At 33.6% G+C, this 24290-nt stretch overlaps 3 protein-coding genes across 9 annotated transcripts in view; 2 read left to right on the top strand and 1 right to left on the bottom strand.

The window, feature by feature from the left end:
• LOC123715816 (THO complex subunit 2) overlaps nucleotides 1-9296 on the top strand; it is a 36996-nt gene extending 27700 nt beyond the window's left edge. The window contains exons 22-30 of one of the 3 annotated variants that reach the window (XM_045671137.1): nucleotides 3642-3726; nucleotides 4764-4833; nucleotides 5307-5376; nucleotides 5761-5801; nucleotides 6962-7060; nucleotides 8015-8075; nucleotides 8591-8661; nucleotides 8787-8836; nucleotides 9134-9296. In XM_045671137.1, coding sequence (XP_045527093.1) covers nucleotides 3642-3726; nucleotides 4764-4833; nucleotides 5307-5376; nucleotides 5761-5801; nucleotides 6962-7060; nucleotides 8015-8075; nucleotides 8591-8661; nucleotides 8787-8836; nucleotides 9134-9167 — 581 coding nt within the window. In that variant the 3' untranslated portion in view covers nucleotides 9168-9296. Of the gene's footprint in view, nucleotides 1-3641; nucleotides 3727-4763; nucleotides 4834-5306; nucleotides 5377-5760; nucleotides 6146-6961; nucleotides 7061-8014; nucleotides 8076-8590; nucleotides 8662-8786; nucleotides 8837-9133 lie in introns of those variants that run through there. The other 2 variants (XM_045671138.1, XR_006754485.1) reach the window with 2 other exon arrangements.
• An 874-nt stretch (nucleotides 9297-10170) lies between these two features.
• LOC123715224 lies at nucleotides 10171-20744 on the top strand. Of its 3 annotated transcripts, none has more exons than XM_045670152.1 (5): nucleotides 10171-10441; nucleotides 12483-16481; nucleotides 16914-17025; nucleotides 18890-18994; nucleotides 19386-20744. In XM_045670152.1, the coding sequence occupies exons 2-5, from the start codon at nucleotides 12487-12489 to the stop codon at nucleotides 19548-19550; spliced, it is 4377 nt and encodes a 1458-aa protein (XP_045526108.1). In that variant the 5' UTR covers nucleotides 10171-10441; nucleotides 12483-12486; the 3' UTR covers nucleotides 19551-20744. The 3 variants fall into 3 exon arrangements, with proteins under 3 accessions (XP_045526108.1, XP_045526109.1, XP_045526110.1); XM_045670153.1 differs by lacking the exon at nucleotides 10171-10441 and adding an exon at nucleotides 10742-10786; XM_045670154.1 differs by lacking the exon at nucleotides 10171-10441 and adding an exon at nucleotides 11082-11193.
• Nucleotides 20745-23638: 2894 nt separating this feature from the next.
• The window catches only part of LOC123715123 (MAP kinase-activating death domain protein), a 47406-nt gene continuing 46754 nt past the window's right edge, over nucleotides 23639-24290 (bottom strand). For 2 of the 3 annotated variants that reach the window (XM_045669960.1, XM_045669957.1), the window contains one exon: nucleotides 23639-23899. In XM_045669960.1, the coding sequence (XP_045525916.1) occupies nucleotides 23744-23899 (156 nt within the window). In that variant the 3' untranslated portion in view covers nucleotides 23639-23743. Of the gene's footprint in view, nucleotides 23909-24290 lie in introns of all 3 variants that reach the window. The other variant, XM_045669958.1, reaches the window with a different exon arrangement.

A 24290-nucleotide genomic window follows, 5' to 3' on the forward strand; every position in this document is an offset into this window, starting at 1 on the left:
CTTGTGCAGCTGTTAAAGGCCCACAGTCGAGAACTAGAGCGAGTATGAAGAAATACAATGTCGGAGCTCCATGGGAGAGGATAGCAGTTGACATAGCTGGACCATTTCCGTTAACAGAAAAAGGAAATAAGTACATCATGGTTGTTATGGATTATTTTACGAAGTGGCCCGAAGTATTCCCTATTCCCAATCAAGAGGCAGTTACAGTAGCTGAGATACTTGTAAATGACGTATTCTCTAGATTTGGAGTACCTTTGGAAATGCACAGTGATCAGGGAAGAAATTTTGAGTCTCTACTATTTCAAGAATTGTGCCGATTAATGGGAATTCATAAGACGCGGACTACTCCATATCACCCACAGTCAGATGGAATGGTGGAACGCTTCAATCAAACTTTGGAAAGGCACTTGGCAAAACTGGTGGACAACCATCAAAAAGACTGGGACAAGTATATTCCATTATTTCTAATGTCATACCGGTCTGCGGTTCATGAAACCACAAATGTTACTCCTGCTTTAGCCATGTTTGGGAGACAACTTAGATTACCAGCGGATATTGTAACTGGGCGACCACCTGACACACCGGAGAGTGTTACAGAATATGCTGCGGATCTGCGTAATAAACTGGACGAAATCCATGAACACGTACGAGCATCACAAAGTAAAATAAGTGAGACTACGAAGATTAGGTATGACAGAAAGACGAATCACATAGAATTTAAAGAAGGCTCGCAAGTATGGCTCCATAACCCAACAAAACGAAAAGGCAAATCACCAAAGCTTCAAGCTGACTGGGATGGTCCATACACGATAGTCACGAAGATAAATGACGTTACCTATCGCATAAAGAAAGTGGGTGGTTTAAGGAGCAAACCGAAAGTCGTTCACATAAATCGATTGGCTCCCTATAAAGGATGTAATGATGCTCGGGACGAGCATGTCTAAGGAAGGGGTAGTGTTACGAAGACGGGTCGACTGCAATGTTTCTAGATTTTTCCACTAGTTAGAGAACTTTTCAGCAAGCTGTAATATGATTTCTGACCGTTTCAGGAGAGGGTCAATCACATATTAGAAAATTGTAATTTTCATAATGTTACCCTAGTTTTCAGGAAGCTGAAACCTTTTTTTCAGTCGGTTTCAGAACATGTGTAGTCGAGTAGTGCAGTTTTCAGGAGACCCGTTTTCAGGCGTTTTCAGGCCTAGTTATACCCCTTTGGTGAAGGAATATTCTAGACCGAACTTTCTAGGTGTGAGACAAGGACGAAATGATACGAGAGAGAGAGAAGATCAGAACTTTCTCGAAACTAGACGAGCACTCTAGAACGCCGTACGACAAGGACGGAGCAACGTGCGAAAGAGACAAAGAGTGCGAACGTTCTAGAATTGTGCAATCGCTACTCAGTAGCAAGCCCGCCTAGAAAGTTCTCGAATATTGTTTAGAATTATTCCCAGGGATATATAAGCGAGCCGAAACGCGACTAGTCACTTAGTTTTGAATGCGATAACAAGAGCGAAACACCGAAGCGATAAAGTGCGAATAAAGTGAATATAAGTGATAAAGTACTGTGTGAAGTGTGCATAAGTGAAGTAATTAGTGACTGTGTTTTTGTGTGTTATTAGTGAATCTCTGCAATTAATTTTGTGCCCATAAATTCCTCATTGATTTATCAAGAAATAAACCCTTGAATAAATCCACGGCATTTTCTATCCGATCCCCTAGCTCGTAACACTATTTTAGTTATTAATAAGGTGAAATTAATATATTCAACCCTTCGTTGTCGACATCCCCAAGTGCCGTACTACACGATTTAGTTCGTCGTTACTTGTAAAATAGCTAAGTAGTAGGACTCCTTGGCCTAGACAGCTTAATATGGGTTATTTTAAGCGGCGGTTTAAAAATGCATCTGCTGGACAGGCGTGATTAAAGTCACCTAAGTTCAAGTTGGATGTGGCTTTATTGAGTTAGAGTTTAAAATATCAGTTCTTTTAAAACTTTAACTGGGAAATTAACGGAAACCTTTACCCGGTAACTTACGCGGCGAGAGGGATACTCCCGAATATAATATCCGTAGTCGCTAACGTAACGTGCGGACACAGAAGGATAATCACCTATTTTCATATCAACATGAACCAGTTTCAGAAAGACCCAAGGATTTCTTTTCGTTGTTAACTCTGCCGGCAGAACTTAATCAAATAATAAAATAGGGCCTAAACCACCTTGGTACCAGAATTGGGTCCAGAAACATAATAAAAGAAAACTGTTTGGAGCAATCCCTATCCGTATTATCTAATTCAAAAAGAAGATTTAACCCAAATTAGAAGAGAATGTTACGAAAGTGATCTAAATTAAATCTAAATCAAATGTTTATTGTGTCTCAAATTTTATATTAAATACATGAGTTGAGACAGCCCCCGTAAGTAGTCAGAGACACTTACAATACAAACAAATATAATCGATCTCAAATAATTTATTGGAATCGGGAATTCGCTATTGGAAGTTACAAAGGACTGGGGCCTGTATTAATATGTGCTAGTTTTATCAAAACAAATCAAAATTATTTCTTAATTTAGGTAAAACAATGTACTCTTATGAACGTAAAAAAGAAATAGTGTTACGAAGACGGGTCGACTGCAATGTTTAGATTGAAAATGTCTAGATTTTTCCACTACTTAGAGGACTTTTCAGCAGGCTGTAATATGATTTCTGACCGTTTCAGGAGAGGGTCAATCACATATTAGAAAATTGTAATTTTCATAATGTTACCCTAGTTTTCAGGAAGCTGAAACCTTTTTTCAGTCGGTTTCAGAACATGTGTAGTCGAGTGGTGCGGTTTTCAGGAGACCCGTTTTCAGGCGTTTTCAGGCCTAGGTATACCCCTTTGATAAAGGAATATTCTAGACCAAACTTTCTAGGTGTGAGACAAGGACGAAATGATACGAGAGAGAGAGAGAAGATCAGAACTTTCTCGAAACTAGACTGAGCACTCTAGAACGCCGTACGACAAGGACGGAGCAACGTGCGAAAGAGACAAAGAGTGCGGACGTTCTAGAATTGTGCAATCGCTACTCAGTAGCAAGCCCGCCTAGAAAGTTCTCGAATATTGTTTAGAATTATTCCCAGGGATATATAAGCGAGCCGAAACGCGACTAGTCGCCTTTAGTTTTGAATGCGATAACAAGAGCGAAACACCGAAGCGATAAAGTGCGAATAAAGTGAATATAAGTGATAAAGTACTGTGTGAAGTGTGCATAAGTGAAGTAATTAGTGACTGTGTTTTTGTGCGTGTTATAAGTGCATTTCTGCGATTTATTTGTGTCCATAAATTCCACATTGATTTTTCAAGAAATAAACCCTTGAATAAATTTACGGCATTTTCTATCCGATCCCCTAGCTCGTAACAATATGTATTCATTGCTTCTAAACTCTCCGCCATGTTTTTTTGTTTTTTAAAATGTTTGTAAGGAGCCGTATTCATTCCACCACGTTTCATATTACATCTTTAAGCAATTAATAGTTAATTAATGGTAAAAAAAATTAAAAACAACACAGATTTGTCCTCTCTCAGCAGAACGCAGCACTTGCATTCTCGCGGGAACAACACGCAAATACATGTTTTAAATTAAACATTTTTTTTAAAATAGAAAGTGACAAAAAGGAATCAAAAAGCAGTGATAGAAGACGTGAAGAGCCGGATCGCGAGAAGGAGTCAAAACGTGAATCGAGATCGTAAGTATGAAAATTAAGGCCTGTCAAATCAAATCAAAATTTTTATTACACCTTTTTCCCGGGACACCTCGGGGCTCCACTACGGCCCTGACAACCTCTCTGGCTTCGTCCACTTTCAATGACTTTCATGCATGCTCTTACTTGCTTTATGCATGCTTATACTTGTCTTGTACGTTCCACCTCCTGCAAATGGTGACAAGGCCTACCCAACCTGATCTCCATCCATCGTTGCCTTGTATTATATACTAGCTGACTAAAGAGTCTTCTTAATGCGATTTTTATTAAAAAATAAAATAAATCAATGGCGCTACAACCTTTTTAGGTCTGGGCCTCAGATTTCTATATCTGTTACATGATCATCTGTCAATCGAATAGGCAAGTAGGTGATCAGCCTTCTGTGCCTGACGCACGCCGTCGACTTTTTGGGTCTAAAGCAAGCCGGTTACCTCACGATGTTTTCCTTTACTGTTCGAGCTAATGTCAAATGCGCACATAGAAAGAAAATCCATTGGTGCACAGCCGGGGATTGAACCTACGACCTCAGGGATGATAGGCCAACACTGCTCTCTATTGCTGCTGCTTTTTTATTTATATTAAGTTAATTTCAGAATCTTTTGAACAAGAAATTGTCGCAAATTATGTTCAATGACAGTAAAAGAGCTAGGTGATCCAGTTCTAAGGGTAGAAAAATTAAAAACTCCTATAATTACTCGATTAACTATAATTCACTTCTTTGACTTCATTGACTTTACATAAACTATATAACTTCAAAGTTAAACAAATGCATTGCTCGTGCGCATGACACAACATCCTTTTTAATCTATTTATTCCCTACTCTGACTTGACCATCCTACTTCGGGCAGATGTTCGAAGTCAATTTTTAAACAACCGAACGAGTTAAAAGTTATGCTACAAGCATGTGCTTGTAGCAAGATTCTTAAGAATATATTTCATAAAAATGTTTAATAAAGCTAACAAAAAGTGTTAGTTAATTGTCAGCTATAAATTAGTTTTTAATGATTCGTATCTTCAAACAGGTCAAACAAAGAAAGAAATAAAGAAGAATTAAGAAGCAAAGACAAGTCGCCGAGAGAAAGATCGCATCGAGTAAGTTTTTATAATATGTCACCTTCATTTCGTTAAAATTTAACTACTAACTTTAAAAATATATATACGGAGCGAAACGCGTTTACTTTTTTTTACGCTTTTCTACAATTAATGAAATGAAACGCACATTGTTCCATTCTAATCCTTTGAGGTGTCAAACAAAAAATATTGGCATTGACAGTTGACATCTTTTATAAAATAAAATATTCTTTGTGTGTCGTAATGTTTAACACTGACTTTTATAATTATTTTTATGTATTTTGCAAGCTAGCATCGTGATTCATGACTCTTTAAGATTGATTTTTAGTTTTTTTGTTGTTGTACGCATATTTATTTTCTCTATGTATTTCTTGTTTTCTCTTTTCTTGCTAGAGTTGCCTGGAAGAGATTGCTTGTTAGTTGCCTCTTTAACGTATCTGAATGCATACATATAAAATATAATTAAATGTTTTATGAGCCAAGTTTTTTTGTAGGAAGACCGCTATTTGGAGGCAATATCTCCGCCTCATGAACACAGGCATCCGTCTGATGACGTTGATCGTGGTAAGTTTTGTTAGGAATAAGTAAAGACTCGGCCTTATATACTGGAAATAAATTCAACTTAGGGTCGTTGAAGAACAGGGCGTACTAAAGGCCGGCAATGCATTGTGGAATTTTTTAGTAGTGTGAGAATCCATGGGCGGTATCAGATAACATCAGATACCCCTCCTAGCCGTATGCCACTAGTCCCAAAAAAACTCCAGTCTAAGATATTTGACAATACTCAAGATTATGACTTGAGTTACGTAAAAACACTATCATCGCGTGTAACTAGAACACAATAGATGTATTTATTTGGTTTTCTTACAAATTATCCTGATTGTTTTCTTGCAACGTTCTACCCAGTTGCAAAGTTTAATGAGTAAATATTATTCATATATTTTTTAGATGTGAAACGACGTAAAGTTGAAAGCAGCGGCAATGGCAAGGTGAGTATCGTTGTAATAAACCGACCTTGCATCGCACTGGCGCCGGACTGACGATTGGGCGCCCACGGCCCAACACGAGGCGACTGCTGATCTAAGCGAACTGTGAATAAGTGTACAAAATTACGAACTTTTAATTTAAAAAAAAAAGCGAAGAATCTTCAGTATCCACAGAAGAAACAATGAAAAAATTAAAAATATAGTTACTTTAGAAGACACGACATCAAGAGAACACATGAAGAACTCAACAGTGTGTATAGTGAAACGGGGACTTTATTTAGGAACATTAATAAATTATTTCCAAGACAAAGGTAATGCGTAAGTCAGCCCAGCCCAGTCGAGCAGTGGTAAGGTTTTTCATTTTTTATCAAGTGGGTCCAAACGTTCACAGAATTAAAATGTGACGGAAGATGGAAGCGAAGCTGTCTAGAAGAATCAAGAAACTCAAGGCAAGGAGCGTCAGCAAAAGGCTGATTTCATCGACTTGCATATCAAAAACAGTTGCAGATAGGCAGCCCCAGGGATTTATTACAGTTATTTTATTTAACTATACCAGCTCTATCAGCACTTATTAAAGAAGAAATAGAGCCCGCACCACTTGGTATCATAATTGAATCCAGACATCTAATAAAAGAAAATGGTTATGCAGCAATCCTATTAGCTTAAAAGAAGACGTGATACTACCCAAAATAGAAGAGAATTTAAAAAATGAACAAAATTACATCCTTTATATACAAACAAATATTGCAGTATCTTAAAAAAACTGCCCCGTAAACAAAACTAAACACTAAATAAACTTATAGTTTTGAAGAATATTGATATATAATTATTCAGTGCTACGCAAGATAGAAGATATAGATTGATAAACAAGATATTCAACTCGGAACCTTAGACATATTGTAAATAAACGAAACATACAGAATTACAACACCATCAAGAACCAAAGAAGAATATCAACAAGCACAAAGTAGAATAGAAGAATTATCGACAGAAGTTATAATCTTGAAGAAGGCTTTATATGGACCTCGAGACATCGTAATTAAGAACAAACCAGAAGTATACGAAGATCATATTTAATTCTGTGTTTCGTTTGGCTCACATAGCTAAAATATCATCATTTTAATGTTGTTAGTGTAGTTTTTAATATGCTGTTTTATAAGCAGGGTAGTAAAGAGTTTGAAGAACGTTCGCCAGAAAAAGAGAAAAGAAAGTCTAAACTTAGAGGTGATGATCGGAAAGAGCGTAAGATGAGCAGAAAACGGGTAAGTTTATACCAATATGTCTACAAATTTGTCGTGTTACTTGGCTGTCTTATATTTTGTGACCCATCTTTCATATACATTTAGAAAAATGTATCAAGTGGCCTACCGTCATATTAAAGCCTATGTTCCAGACAGGTCAAATGGTAATAGAACTGTCAGGTTTTAGTTTAGCCGCATAAAGCTTTTGTAAAAATTATAAACGAGCACGTTCTCGCTGGAAACAAGACGATACGATATATAAACATATCTAAATAATATATATCGGAACTTTATTTTGAATACTCATATAGAACGATTAAGGTACGATTCCAGCAAAATAACTTGCATTTTGTGCAAAGCTATAGTACAACTCGTATTAAGCTAGTGTCGCGTTTGTCTTCTGCCTTAACTGGCAATGCTGTGTGTAACGTTTGTGAGTACACTGAGCAGTGTTGTACGCTTGTTCACGAACGAAAATTTTCGTGATCATTAAAAAAATTACTTGACGACCTATCGATCGCTTGAGTGAGTCGACCAAAACAAACATATGTGCCGTATGCTGTGCCGCAAGCGCACAGGTGGAATCGTAATTTTAAGTTGACCTCATATTAATTAGAACCGTACGTTTCGCGGAATGAAATAGCAGGGCAGCTTCGGTTTATATGTACCGGTGATAAAACGACATCGCAGAAACAATAAAGACTATTATATATAAGATGCCTTATATGTTGATTTGTTATAATTCTATATTATTTTAATACTATATATCAGTTTATTAAATAGCTCAAACCCCTTTTAGTTTTTGAGATGGAATACTTAAATCTATAAAAAAATATTCTGACAAACAAGTTTTTTCGGGTTTTAGTATTCTTTACCTTACAAATATGTGTATATCTGATGTTTAAAGTATTTTAGTTTATGTACACATGCTGTATGGCAGGATTTTATAGCCAGCATTCATTATATTTCTTTTAGCAGGAGAGAATTGAAGAGTCACCTATATTGGAACAAAAGCGACGAAGAGACGAACAAAAAGGTACATAAAATATCTGAATTCTGATGTAGCTTGGCCTAGTGATTCGAGCGTAAGTTCGATCCCCGTGATAAAACTAGCCAATGATCACGAAATGGATACGGAAATCTGGGATCAAGAACATGGATTTTTTCGCCCTGTAACGTTGACAAAGGCAACTTCATTGAATTTTTTCTATGTTACAAACATAGAAACATTTCAATCAACTTCTATGTTACAAACAATTCCATCAACATACAATCTTTTTAAACCCTTACATATTAGAAGTGGAAAATAATTTTAAAATGTTACTCCAAGTCTCCATTTATATATAAAGTAGATGTGAAATAGTTGAATAGCTTAGCTTTGTATGAAATAATTTAGTTATATTTTATCTCAAAAACATTTGAAGAATTTGAATTTTAATAATTGACTCTGACCTTTTATTTGCCAACTGAAAAGTTTTATCTCAAAATATTTCAGTGGTGAAGTTAGGCGAATTTATCGCGGCGGTGAAATTTACTATGAATTTGTTTCAGCGATATTGAAGATGACCAGTCATCAAAATGGTTCTCAAGAGGATCACCATTATGAAAAGTACCATAAAAGGGTAATTTATAAGTTAATTCACTAATATAGACAATTTTCACTAAAACCAAATCAATTGTTTTCAGCCAACAATATTTGTTTCACTTCTATAACAAATTAGTTCTAATGACCATACAACATTTTTAGGAAAAGTCACCATTCCGGGATCGCTCACTAGAAGAGCCAAGAGACAAACAATATCCTTTTTAAATTAAATTACCTATATTTATATAAATTACCTTTTTTAAACATATGTTAATTATTAACAGTTATTTTTTCTTTTAAATTATTAGAAATTTTACAAATAACTATATTATCCATCCGTTATAAATTTAGTCCTCTAAGGTGGAAATATCTGTGCCTATAGCACTTGTCTTTTATAGAACAAATACATGATTTGTTTAAATAAGTATAGCTTCATTTAATAGACACATCTGTTTTTGTTGATTAAGTAGAATTTTTATTTGATTTGGATTTCCTTAACTCATCCACACTAGACGCTCCAATGAGTCAAAAATCAGAAGATAGTCGAATGGAGCTGGCACCATGAAATAATAGAATTATGTTATAATAATCTTTTTAAGATACTACATTACTGACAAACAAATGATTGTACTTTAAGATTCTGTAATTAAATAAATTAAATTTTTAAAACAGTTTAAGAGTTTTCTTCTGGACAAACACTTTTTGGCCCCTATTTACAAGTATACAACATAGTGAAAATTATGACTGTCCAAACATTGGTTATTTATTAAACCTTTAATCTCCAAGTCAAAGCATTAATGACTCACAATCTTTGAATGCAAAATATTTCTAGATAAGTGACACATGCTAATTTAAAATGAAAAAAGTTTCAGTAATACATAAATATTTCATTGTAAATTCATAATTTACTCCACATCATAATCGGTGCATTCTTTTTAGATGAGACTTGGGATACTACAGACAGTCGCATAGGCAACGTTAAACTCAATAACACCCATCTTCGACGGGGTTTAAACAACCAGCAACGAAATACTTTCGCTCAAAGTAGTTATGTGGTTAAAATAACGTATATAAACGTAATTAGTGTTAGTAAAGTAAATATTTTATAGATTTATTCACACATTCAGAAATTACATGAACTATTTAAAGATAATTCTGTGACTTAGATAGGCCTACAATGTAAAACAAATCTGAAGCCGAGGCTACTGGTAACAGTTACAATGCACAATATTTTGAAAATCACGTTTTAACTTTAATACCCAATCTTGCCATATGAATCAAAGAGTACATATAACAATATAATCACTTCGTTTTTTATCCAATTATTTAAATATGAGATGTTATGTAGTGTGGACCACAGAACATACTACTTTTTGGACTACTTAAATACATTTTAATATTATTTATTCAAAATATTTTATGATTTTATTATATAATTACGAGTTTCTAGTTCATTTTGTAAAAAGAATACGCATAATAAATTATCTGTTATTAAAATATGTCATTGAACAAAGAACTATCTGTGGATGATGACGTTCAAAACAAACTCATAACAAAGTGTTGTGCTTTTATATTTTTCCTCAAAATACAAGGAATTTAAAGATTACCGTATAAGAATTCAAGTGAATATTAAGTGAAAATATGATTATACATTTCATTACAAGAGATTCAAGGAGATTTCGAGCTTAAGAATTGGAAATGGAAGATGTCTCATGTCAGACGTCGGCCATTTAAGAATGGGTCACGTGACTTTTCTAGAATATTTCTGAATTTCTTCTATCAAAGTAGGATTTAATGGGCCGAATTTAACTATTAATGTAAGTTTTATTTTTGCAATATACTTAGATCACGTTATTTAATTAACTATAAAAATAATATCCGTTGCGCCGACAAATACAATTGTGACAATTGACAACCAGTTATGTTTTTATAGTATTTAGTTGAAGTAACAAATTAAAAATATTACAATTACATAATCTTTAGCTTGGCTAGCATATTTTATAAAGATATATGCAGTTCAGATAAGGTAAAAAGTGACGTTCTGATTTCCACCATTTTGAAATTGTTTTGATTTTTGACAGTATACAATTAACACTGTTAGTCTGTGCAACTAACGAATAACAACTACCAAACCTATAGCTCTAAGTTAGTAAATTAAAGAAGTAAGTGTTTAATAGTATTAAAAAATATTTAATTTTATTATTTATTTCACTATCCCATAAAAGTCATTTAATATTTGTAAATATTTTTCCATTTAGGCGTGAAATGTATATTTCTTTTGACATTTGGTATTCCCGGATTTAAGAGCGAAAGAAGGACTACATTAGTAGTTTGTTTATCTGTGCTAGATTACGGATATGTTAAAAGAAACTATAACCTAAAATTTAATTAAATTAAAAGTTATCAAACACAATGTATTTTTTCTACCCAACAATACGATAATCTGCGTTAAAAAATAGAACGTTGTTTTGTCAGCCATTTTGTGACATGAGCGTGATTGTAATATATACTAAACACCGACAACGCAGACATGTTGTGACAACGTGGTAATTTAAGTTTTTGAATGAAGGTAAATCAATGTAATGGCATATTACATTTACTTGATCCAGTATAAAAATAATAATTGTAGTTTTTAAGTAGATTATTAATAAATAAAAAATAATAAATCAGTGCATCATAACCTTTGTAAGTTTTGGGCATCAGATTTTGAATATGTTTCATGATCATTTGTCAATCAAATTATGGGCCAGAAAGATAGATTAGTAATGGAAAATAATTGACTGAACAAAAAATTCTATTTCTAAAATGAACATATTACAGATAATAAAAAGAATAAATTCTTGGTCTAGCCTAATCTCAACTCTACACACGAAAAAAAATTCAAAACATGTATTTGAAATCCTACACATATATAATAAATTATAAATAATACTCGTTTAAACCAAGTCAGCTTAAAATAGTCTAGTAGTTCTCCAGGTAGTTATTTAGTTTAGGTAGTCGGTAGGTATTTAATTATTCCTACAACTTGCAGTGACTCAATAGGTGTACATGACATTCTTCGGTTGGTAAAGGTACCACTAACAAATATTTCGTGAATTAATTGACACTAAAAATTCTATGTCAAAATATGAGTGCTTTCCATTTCATAAATCAACAGTCAAAACGGGTTGCGTTCAAACAATCTGATAACGAACGTACAAGAACATTTGTAAATTAAAACTTCAACAAAAAAAAAAACTCCGTCGGCGTATTGTAAACCAAACAGAACATGTGCGAATAAAATAACGCATTTTATACAACTATTTTTATGAAAGTCACACAAATTGTGTGTAAAGTCGAAAGCTTCAACCGTATCACGTGACCTATTCAGCATATAAGTGTATCGTTTTTAATAAAACAAAAGACTCCTACAGGAATGATGTAAAAAATAAAAAAATCTGTGCGTAAGTGTGTTTGTGTAGTAAACACACACGCACACACAGACACACTAATGTTCATATTATATTGCAATATATTTATATTTTTCTGTTTTTTGATAGTTCTAAATAAATCAATCAAATATGGAATCGTTTTTATATTATTATTTTTTATGTCTGCCTTGCCAGTGTAGAAAATAAACCTGTTTGGTAATAAATAGTAAATCCTTTTGATATCTTATGAGTAAATTTATATTTAAAATGCAAAACTCCTCAAGTAAGAAAGGCTATACTATTATACTGAAGAAATCTAAATATTTTAATATATGTGTATAGTGGGGATAAAGTAATTAGAAAGTAGAAACTAAACACGCTATATTCGTAAATCCGAGGCTATATATATATAGACTTAATAGTAACAAAGTTTTATTTTCTGTTTCAGCATAATGGAGGAGGTATCGAAAGTTTTTCGTTCAGGTATTATAAGGCAGAACAGGGCATTAAATAATAATTTATGTGACCTATTAAAAGTGAAACCAGCAAAACCGTTACCCAAAGATGATTCTGATACGCCAATCTCATGTAACTTTATTCCAAAAACTGATAAATACTACGTACCAAAGAAAAAAAGTAAATTAAAAGTAAAAACCGTTCGAAATATAAGAGAAGTTATGGAAAAAGCCGTGTACGTAGTGCTGAATTCAGAAATGGAGAGACACAAAAATATTTTATTACGTAAAATAAGGATTGGTTCATCTAGAGAAGAAGCTACGAAAAAATTGGCCAAAAATATTCTTCGTAGCAGCTCTCCTATATGTAAAGATGTTTGGCAAATGTTAACTAACTTAAACCCAGAAGGCCATTCACATTCAGCGCAATACGTTCTTTGGAATCATAAATCTATCCAAATAAATGGCAGTAAAGGCGGTAAAAACAAATTTATCTGCAGTTTCGATATTGGCAAAGATAGCATCAAAAATTTGAATGAGTCCTTCGTGAAATCACCTAGCATCTCACACAGAAAGAAAATTCTCCAAAATTCCTTACACGTCAAATTTAAACCCGGTCCACTTTCAAAGAAAAAGTTTCTAGATTCCTCATATCAAAAGTTTCAATATGGCGATTCTACCATAGTTAAGTTACCTAAACCAGGTTTAGATGTTAAATCCTTGTATGGAACACAACTAAGCCCATCAATGATTAATTTTCTAAGTGAGAATTTTATGCGAAATGCTGAAGGACAAATAACAGAGAAATGGGCAGAGTTTTCACTGTCTACACTCGGTGTGAATAAAAAGGGTGGTGCTCAACAGTCCGAAAAAGGTGCAAGTGTATCATTTGATTTAGAATACAAATGTAACCAAAATCGTATCCTAATGCGTAATGGGACTAGTTATAATAAAAGCGAAACAATGTCGCTTGAGGATGAGAAACCCTTATCACCAGAGGCTGATATTGATATTGTTTTAAATAAAATATTAGATTATGTAGAAATAAAACTTGAGGAAGAAAAACTGTATACCAAGGAAGAATGTGTTTTATCTGATTCGGGTGGAAAGGTAGACTTAATAACAAAAGATAAAAGTAAAAGAAAATTTTGTGAGCTAGATCGTCTGGACGTTACAGTTATTAAATTATCGACTGCAGAGACAGAAAAGACTAAATGCGCAAGAGATTGTTGCTCATTCGGTTGTATTTGTAATTCTTTAGAATGTTCCTATAACTTAAAAACACATTGTGGCCGCGTCGATTGTATGTTTGTATGCAAGTGCATCAATTCTAAACGATGGTATGCGCCGTCCACACACGGTTCGCAGACGTTTTCTGGTCTTGAAGACTTAAATAAAAAACTGAATTCAAGGCTGGCAAAAGAAGAACAAAAGTTTCGACAAACTGTCATTCTATCCGGCGAAAAAAGTATTATGTTAAAACCACGGCGCAGAAATTGGAAATCTTCTAAAAGATATGCGGAATTTTATAGCAACATGTGTCTTAAATCTGAGACGGAATTAAAAAAAGAATTATTTGTACTTATACCTAAATTAACTTGTGATAATTGTGAACCTTGGTGTATGGTTCACAATTTGTATAAATGTTTTTGTAAAGGAAAATTCACTGAACGAAAATCAACTCCAACTGAACAAAGTGAAATTTCTAATCAGGTAACGGACGTTTATCAACCAACGGATGTTGACTTGATTGAAAGGCCCTCGAATGATCCCCCAAAAACTAGATCAAGCCTCCGTATAAACGAGAGTAAAACTGATATATCTTCCACAAATAACATCGCGTCTATTGTAAATGAAGTTGCAAAACCAATAGAAATTGTTGAATGTGACAGTTTTCGATGCGCTAGGGCAAACCCGTATAGCGGTAGAAAGTATAGCAATGAGTATTACTTGGAAACAAATAAAAAAATCATTGAAATGGAAAAAAATGATCGCAGACTTCTGAAAAAGATGGAAAGTTTAATGAACATGGACATAGAAAGTGAGGACCCGAAACCAACCGAAACACAACTTCAACTTGTAACGGCCGACGAAAAGATTCCTAATGAAACTAAGTGTGTTCGAAAATTTTCTAAAGAGTTTTTCGATCAACTGCCTTATAACCCAAAAATGGTGGCCTGGATTATTGCATGTTATAAACACTGCAAAAAGTGTAAAACTCAAGGAAAAATAGAAAAATTTCTAAGGCCTCCACGTTTTATGAGAATTGGATTTTACACTTGGGAGTTTATACTCTCTAGATATCGGGAGACAAAAAACTTTTTTTTAGTTACGCCAGATAAACCACATAAAATATTTGTAGCGATAAACCAAAAGCACCCTAAGCTTCTATCGTATATTAACATAAAAGATTTAAGCTTGGATGACGTCCAAAATTATCCTAACGAGGTTCAAAATCTTCGAACAAATGCAATTGTCAAAGAAGACACGTTTTGGATATTGCGTGGTTTGCCGTATTGCTGGGAGTTATATGGCGTTGTAAAGAAAAAAATCAGTGACGACATGGAAGATGAAGACATTGTTTGTTCCTTAAACTGTGATGAACAAGAGCCATTAGACCTTGGTAAGGGACCATTGAGCATATGTTATGGATTTTCCGATGACGAGACAGAAGAAAGTAATTCTAATAATATTTGCGTAGATGTTGAAAAGAATGACTCGCCAATATTAGAAAGATACGATGAAGATATAGTTACCGATGTGGAAGAAGTTCAATTATTAGTGAACGACGAGTCCGAATCTAAAATAAACGAAAACGTAGACTCTATGACTAAATGGTATTTGATGACTGTGGAAAACGATTTTAATGAACTTCATTTTTTCAAAAAAGGCTTCTTTGTACAGTATGATCATGTAGTGCAAGCAATAAACGTGTCACAAACATCTAAAAAAACCGTCAAATTATATTGTCAGAAACGAAACTCAAATGTCGAGGATTTGATACATTTTGGAATCTATGCCATTCCTAATGATAATCGCAACGTAGTTGTTGGACCTTACGAACTTGATGAACCTCTAGGTATTGAAATAGTTAAGAAATCCGAACCAGAAGGTAACGCAAAACAAACGAGAGGTTTGTGCATAACCATAAATAAAAAGTATATCAATAAATTGATAGACGATCCGTTATCATTTATTCCATCAAAAATTCAATCTCGACCTATGATTCCACTAAAAAATGAAGTATCAAACAATACTGAAAATAATACCATACCATCTACTCCGGATAACACAACTCCAACCACATCCCATGAAGATGAAATAAAAGATATAACTAATCCAGAAACCCAAATTAAAGCCCCTAATGTCACCAAACCCATTAAACCTATAAAAATTCGGAAATCAGATGGGTTTTACTGTGTTTATCCAAAGTTTATACATTCTTCAAATAATCCCGGATTAGCAATTATACCAAAAGCGTGTCTATCAAATTCACATCCAATCCAACAGTTTGGAGCAGGAGCTCCAGGAGCTCCAGGAGCAGTTTCAATATGTTCTCAATCTCAAAATACACCAAAGCCAGTCGCTGAAATTGCTCCCCAAATTAAAACTAGCCAGAGCACCACCACGAAAAAGTTTGAAGGAGGAATGAGTATTTTAAAACCGGAAGAGATTAATAAACGTGTTATGGAAAAAATGCCTGGCCCAAGTATTGAACTGGGCAGTTTATATAACAATCTGGATAAAGACATAGAGAATTTCCTGGCAACGGCATCCGTATGCACCCTTCATGATGAAGAAGAAGTGTACATCATATCAGATGATGAAACTATTGATGAAGTAAAGGATGTATGGATAAAATCGAAAAATATTCCGTCCCTCGGTTGTATACCAGCAAAGATTAACAGCGATGATCATATAAGTTTTGAATTTCCTGGATTTAAATACACAGACTTTTATCGAAAAGAAGAAGCATATCGTAAAATAAATCTGTAAGTATTGGGAGAAATTCATTCATGTGGTATATACAACTATTACGTAAGCACTATTGGGGTGTGTTTGATTTTCGTACATGGTGATTACGTCAACAGTAATTATTTACTTTTTACGTTGTCTATGCTTGAAAAAGAAATGCATTTTCGTGGATTCCTACAAAAAGTTTATACATTTTTGTTCTGTTATTTTTGAAAGCTTTGCTTACTTTTCATAACAGTAGTAAATCTGCTTGCGTAGTACTTGAACGGCTATAACGGCTTGAACTTCTATAGTCTTCGCCTGAGTATATAGCCTTGTTTAGCTTAACTTCTAAAACCGATACAGAATCTATTGTATTATAATATTAATCTACACAATCACTTTATACTGTTTAGTCATAAATTATTTGTCCAAAAATATTATAGTAACGCAAATTTTGAATATTTTAGTGTACTATCAAGAAAAGTCTACGTTCCTAAACAACTGAAAATTGAATGGGAAATTGTAGAAGACATCGAAGATACAAAAAAATTAGAGAAAGGAGATTTAAATGCGGATTTGGTAAGTAATTAATAAAAAAAATATAGTTTAAAAAAATCTGCTTAAATATAAATATTATTATTTTAATCTAATGTTAATATACTACTCGTGTTGGCATTGAGCTTACGAGACCTCTAGGATAAAGATCCTGAGGTCGAAGGTTCAATAACCGGCTGTCCAGCAATGTTGTTTCTATCTATGTGAGCATTAAACATTGGCTCAAAGAATGAAGTATTGTGAGGAAACTAGGTTGCCTTAGACACAAAAAGTCGACGGTGTGTCAGGCACAAGAGGCAGATCACCTACTTACCTATTAGATTGACAATTCTTGAAACAGATATAGAAACCTCAGGCCCAGCCCTAAAAAAGTTGTAGCAACACTGTTTTAATCTAAAGAGTAGATTTCGATAAAAAACCACAGCTGGTGCTGTCTTACAAAAAATCTTATCACCCGTTTAGGTAGATAAACTAACAAACTCATATAACATCTCTCGATTTGCTTCGGACCATAAAAAACACAATATAAGAAAAAGGTTTAAAAAATTGATAAAAAGTATGTTGTTTATGTTCTACTTAATTAAAAAAAGTAATGAGCAAACATATATATTACAGTTTGACAAGTATAGTTATATATGACAATTGTAAAGAACGAAAAAACTTTATTATAAACTCTAGGATTCCCTGTATTGTGGGCGGCTAGCTTTACATGGAAACTGTACTCGACAATAATTTTTAAATAATACAATCAATAATTTTAAAAAAATTGTACAAAAATAATATTATCTGAGTCTGAGCATAGGACAGGTATACAAGATATTGTTTGAGATTTTTAGTGAATGTATTGTGACTTTTGATGTGTTAGTGATAATATTGTTTTTAAGAAATTGGTAAACATGAAAGGGCCTCGCAAGGAGAGAAATCGTTGGGCGATGGAAGTGCGTTTTTTTTGATTGCTTATAAAATTCTGCATATTGCTATTAAGTATAATATAATTTGACATTTACACAGAAATAACATCATAACGCGATACAGATAATAAAATATTTATCTAAACCCGGCGGTCCTAATTCTGTATGTTTTCTTGATTATTTTTTTGTCGGCTAATAGCAATCTTCTGTGTAATATGAAGTATTCAATGTGCATATATTTATATGAAAACTCTATCAGTGTTGTTAGGTCGCACCACCCTACAGGTTTGTTGAACCTGGCTACGTTAGAAAAAAGTACGTGCGTACAAAGTACATGTCAGAAGTTAAACTTGTTTATAAATTAATTATTACTAAGGTAAAAGCCCCAATAGATGATCATGTACCAGTATATAATCACTCCATGTATTTGTATATCTATATTCACACTGTTTACACACTGTATACGTGTTAATCATAATATAAATTAAAATGTGTGCGTCTGCTTGTGTACACACGTAAGGATTGACATCTTTATCACCTTATTTAAAAAGTATGTTCTACTATATGCAACTTTACAGAAACTTTATCTAATTTTATTTTATTTAACCAATAAGAGTTAAACGAACGGCTTTTATTATAATAGACATGAATACAAATAATACAATTATTTCATGTTACCTTATACTACTAAGATTATTACAGAATTTCATTAATTGTAATAGAATTATTACAATCATTGTTATCGTTATTATATATTTATGTTATTAATGGCTTCGAATCTCTTCGAATCAACAAGAGAACTCATGCGCTTAAAGAAGTTTCACTTCAAAAATTCGTGACAATAATAATATTCATTTGTTTATTTGGATTTTATCCGAATTTGTACTATACTTTTGTTCTCTATGGAACCTGGTTAAGAATAGACAATTACGTCTATTTATTGTTTATTTAATGTTACCTTTAATACAAAATTTCAGGTATTGACAAAGCAAGGTCTCAAAAAACGAGCTGAGATAATAAAGGTGGTTAAATTGAAAAAGAAACTTCAAAGTCCTGTTAGTAAAAAAAATATTAAGAAAAAGGTAAGTTCCCTTAGCAGTTATTTTCCGATTTTTATAGCCCAGACTACTAATATACCCACATAAACACACTCACTTTCCCAACGTCACAACACAGCCGAATTTGGTAGTACCGTCAATGTATTTAGTATCTTTGACTATATCTTTAGTAAATCGTATTGAAATATGTTTTTTTTTTAATTCGAGGTGAAGTTCTGCTTGCCCCCCGAAAGATATGTAGGTCCACGCCAGAATTTCTGCTATGCAGAGAGGGCTATAGCCATCGAAATTACCTTGACAACTTCTCTTAAAAGACGATTATTTTAGAACAAATTTTATTACGATAAAATTTGAGGTTTTCATTGTTTAATAAGTTAATTGATAAATCACATTTATCCCATAAATTTTGTTGTAGAAAACAAAAGAGACTGTGCCTTACAGTGATCATTTGGAGTATACAAAAAAATTGGTTTCCAAGAAAGAAGATATAATGCTGGCTCTGTCTAAAGCAGATGACAAAGAGAGACAAAACATGGCTGACAGGTTGAGTTTGATTCTATCCAAATCAGAGTCACACTAAATACGTTATATATTTTATATGTTGATATTCTAATAGCAATCACGGAACGGGATTTTTCTTCAGACGTTTTACTTTTCAGACGTGCTGCTGCTAGATATTTTAAATCTATGTCAGGGAAGTCATTCTGCTGGTAAAATATAAGTGATTGGAACTGTCTTGTTATAACGGTTCTGTGTCTCTAATCAAGGGAAGGTGGTCGTAATGTGCCCCTTTTAATAGACAAAACCTTTTTTAATTATTAACTTCTCAAAACGTATTGCTTGGTAAATCTGTTTAGTTCTAAATCTATTCTAAGATATTCTTTCTATGTGCCTAATTGACCAAATGTCAATCGAACGGTGAAGGAAAACATCGTGAGGAAACCGGCTTGCCTTAGACCCAAAAAATGGGCGTGTATCAGGCACAGGAGGCTGATCACTTACTTGCCTTACTTGATTAACAAATAATCGTGAAACAGATGCAGAAATTTGAGGTCTTTAAAAGTCATACTTTTCCCATTCTGTACAAGCTGATCCTCTTGCCTATATTAATAAAGAGCCATTCATATTGAACAAATACAAGATTTGGAACGTTTTGAATCAACTCTGTGAGGTCCAACAGCGACAATAAAGTAAAGACTGTCGGAGCTTGGTCATCGCAGTCACAGCGTTCTTTTTATATTATCGGGTTACACAACATCGACTGATGAAATTGAGACTGTTTTTATTTTTAATTCCTTGTCTAGAATTGATCTCAAACAACGCTTAACATTGATTCCTTTGTGAAAGTTGACCCAAATCGAACTAAATGTTTACCTAAAATTGTATTTTAAGCTAATATTCTTGTTTGGTTTCCTTTTTATTGTTTAATTGAAGGTAAAGATTTTGTTGTCATTGAGATTGAAGTGTAAAATATTTCGTTATTAGGTTTTTTTGTAATTTTATTGCCCTGGTATATGTTTATACAAGGTCATGAGAAGGTCATACGTCGCAAGTGTTCAGAGTAGATTTTAATTCAGTTAAGACTACTCGACAGGACTGACCCGCTATCGTATCAATCAGCTCACATTAACGTGAGTATTTTTATATTAATTCTGTAAACAGTATTCGATAGTCGGTCTCGCCTATCGAATAGTACGTTACACTAAGGCGCCTAGTTTTAAATGCGTTGTAAATATTTTATTGTTTTGATTGTAGGCGTGTTGTTTGTATCAACAAATTATCTGTGATAATACATCTATTATGAAAAATATTTGTTTTATTTCTGACTTGTGTAATAGTAAAAAGATTTGCATTGTATAAGACAATATAAATTGCTATTTTTCTCCGCGTTACTGTAGCGTTGAATGGAATTCCTTACCACTTATGCGGTATGGAATTTTTATTACAAATAATAAAACACGTAAACGAGGAAAATTTAATGAATTTCTTGACTGAGACATAAAGCAAACAATCTAATCTGATTTATTATTTAATACAAGCAATAAACACTCCATCCCTCTTTTAAAACGCCAAAACGTTACTAAAACAGTAAGCAACCATTATATGATTTTTATCACAACAACGTAATTATTGTAACAAGCAATAAATAAATGAGAAAACGTATGGTTTCACCTCTATCAAGAAAGCTCGGTGAAATTGGAGCGTACATTACTATGGGAACAACATGACAAAACATCAAGGTAGGAAATAATAATTATTAATAATATAAGCGTTACTCGCAAGTGTTTCTAATATCTATTCAGAGTCAACCCAATTTTAGATTACGTACAAGCATCTAGATTAAGATCTATCATATCACACGATAGGCTACAAAAATCAGTCCTAGGTGAAAAAAAACTTGCGTGTTTGGCCAAAGCGGAACAACGAATGATGTTTGTAATCATTAATAATAATAGGTCTATGTAATTCAAGATTATATAACAAGCACTTTTTTGGCCTAAAGGGTTAGATACCGGGCCACAAACTCCAAAAAAAAAACAAACATTTCATGATTTAAATATCTATGGATTAGCGGGCAATTCGAAATTTAAATAAATTTTATTCGAACGCCGTATTATTATAATTTCAAATTTGTCACGTTTGTCTTCTGAAATTGTGTTAATTTTGGCGCCAGAAATCGTGCAGAGTTGACCCTGTTTTATACAATTTAAGAACGAGCCGCAGAAAGCATGGCCAGGGTAGAACGAATGAAGTATGTATTTATTTATTAAAACACACTACCACTTCAGTTAATAGTCACATATACTGTCTCATATACGCACAAACACACCAATATTTATAAGTGTTTATATTTTACTTGGGTATGCCGTTCATGGCAATTACTTCTTAAATATTTAATTTGGTTTTGTAATTTTTATAAAAGCTGTTGGCTACCGAAATAAAATAAAAATATTATAGTGTACGAAATGAAACAAAACCTTTTTTTTATATATTATCTATTATTTCAGGACAATGCTTTATAATTCGTATGTCAAGTGGTAATTTTGTCTACAATCTATTAACATCAGCGAAAACAGCAATCACAAATTCTCAATTATTAAAATACTATACTTTGAAATCTATTATAATTATCTATGAAAATATTGTATCTGTATATTTAGAATGATGGCAAATAAATGGGTGATGATCGTGTGAATAGGAACTACATGTTGCTCGATACTTTTATTTTTAATATATTTTGTCATCGATGCAAGATTCTAAGCCCGTATTCGTTAAGGTATCTTTTCGGTATAAGGTATATACAGTGTGAACTCCATTTAACGTCCCTCGATTAAACGAATTCCCTAAAGCGTCGAAATCAAATGGCTTTGGTTGATTTAGCTTATTTTCCATACAATGATAAACACTACATAGCATTACACCCACCAATAACGACAACAATTGCAATAAAGCACTTTTTTAGTTGCTATGAGAAAAAACTGCGCAACTGTGTACGTTCTTTTGTTGCTTCATTATTCTAGGCCGCAATAAACTCGACTGTCGGCATCATGCATTTGAATTTTTTTAAGGAATTCGTTCTTTTGTTTACAAGTTGAGATTGCTTGCACGTGTAGACTGTTGTTGACTATGACTAATAAGTAGGCGTCATGGAATATCTTTTCGTTTCGTTCTTCCCCATTTAACGCCAAATGCACTGTGCATCCTTTCAGTGTCGTTATATACAGCTTACACTGTGTATCGCTTATTCTCCCAGCAGATTTATGGCTATGCTCTTGCTTGCACCTCTTGTGTCAGTATTTCCTAACAGTACTGGTTTCGAGCCGGTTAGCAGGTTTAGCGGTTATAGGTTTGCAGCCAATTTCGAGGTATGGCACACGTGATTACAAGAATTCGGGATCATATTACAGAATAGCTGTGCTGTTTGTAATACCCTGAAGGTGATTTGATACCAGAAAATTTTGCGACACTGACAAATTGTAAAAGAGCATGCCATATTGAGATTACATTTAAGTATGATTCAGGAATACGGGCCCAATCTTTGAGTCGTAGGTCTTTAGACAAGAAGACTTAGTCTCAATTCGACACTAAAACAGAACAGGGCATATATGACAGGACTGATTGATACTCTTAAGTTGACTTTATTGCTGAGTATTAAAGTGCATATTACAATGCACATCAGTCCTGTTTTGAAGCTATAAGCTTTATGAATGGTCAGTCTCATACGACAAAGGATGTTGAAGTAAAATATAATAATAATATTGTCTATATTTAGTAAATAGACCGATTCCGATTATTCATTGTTTAAAATATATAAAAATAAGATATAACTGGAGTGTAATAAAGTCCAACTTTGTTTGCCGCTTCCCCTAATGCGTTGCTAGGCAACGATCGTCTTTTATTAATTCCGGCGTTGTTACATGTTTTTGTAATATCTAAATATTAAGAAAACACTTTTGAAACGGATTGAAGCTATGTATTATTATAAAGTGGTCACCGTGACCACGCACGCTGTAAGCACGCGAAACGTCGGAAAAAATTAAAATTATGTAAATAATTAAAAGTTTATAATAATAATACATAGCTTCAATCCATTTAAAAAGTGTTTTCTTATTGCGTAAAAGCTATGTTAACAAAAGACAATACTATATCTAAATATATTAACTTTTCACTGCAACTTAAAATGTTTTATAAATTTAAAGAATTTTTGTTATCGGAAGGGGTCTATTTGCCTTGGAGTCACACGTACGTATAAGAACAGAGCCTTATTTATAATTAGTGTTCTAAGTGCGGTCTGTGGAGGGGCGACGAGTGGGGCGAGGGGGAATGACGAACTCGTGGTGGGGGGGAGCAACGAAGGGGTTGCTCTGAGCGAAGCCCGAAGTTGACGCTTGCCGCTGGGGAGCAGGTGCCCGGCGCTGTGGTGACGATCTGGAAATACTACAGACGGTAAGAACTGTATTTATCGATATACCCACAGCCTACGAGCCGACAATTAATTGTTTAATCTTACATTTACTCTTAATGAACGCATGAGTGTGATAAAAAAAAATTATACCAAACATTCATAAATACATATTCTTTAGGTGCACCGTATTAACTAAAGTACTTATATGTCTCTTACCATCACAGCGTATGACAGAAATAAACGAAACTGCATGGCATTTATCGCATTTTATTTGTCACTTACGAGTAATTGACAGCTCCTACACTAGTTTGAGCCTAGAATTTAACGCGAAATAGTTCAACTACTTACCAATAGATGGCGCAATACGCTAATTGAAACGCGCTTGCAAAATACGTTACGAATTGAGAAATTGTA

The sequence above is a fragment of the Pieris brassicae genome, chromosome 10 (genome assembly GCF_905147105.1).
Source record: "Pieris brassicae chromosome 10, ilPieBrab1.1, whole genome shotgun sequence".
NCBI classification, from domain to species: domain Eukaryota; kingdom Metazoa; phylum Arthropoda; class Insecta; order Lepidoptera; family Pieridae; genus Pieris; species Pieris brassicae.

What these genes read in the sequence shown, in the direction of transcription:
- LOC123715224 (XM_045670152.1), top strand. Translation starts at nt 12,487, where the DNA reads ATGGAGGAGGTATCGAAAGTTTTTCGTTCAGGTATTATAAGGCAGAAC. An exon ending in GAGATTTAAATGCGGATTTG is followed by an intron (nt 17,026 to 18,889) that starts GTAAGTAATTAA and finishes ACAAAATTTCAG; the next exon opens with GTATTGACAAAGCAAGGTCT. An exon ending in AAAAAAATATTAAGAAAAAG is followed by an intron (nt 18,995 to 19,385) that starts GTAAGTTCCCTT and finishes ATTTTGTTGTAG; the next exon opens with AAAACAAAAGAGACTGTGCC.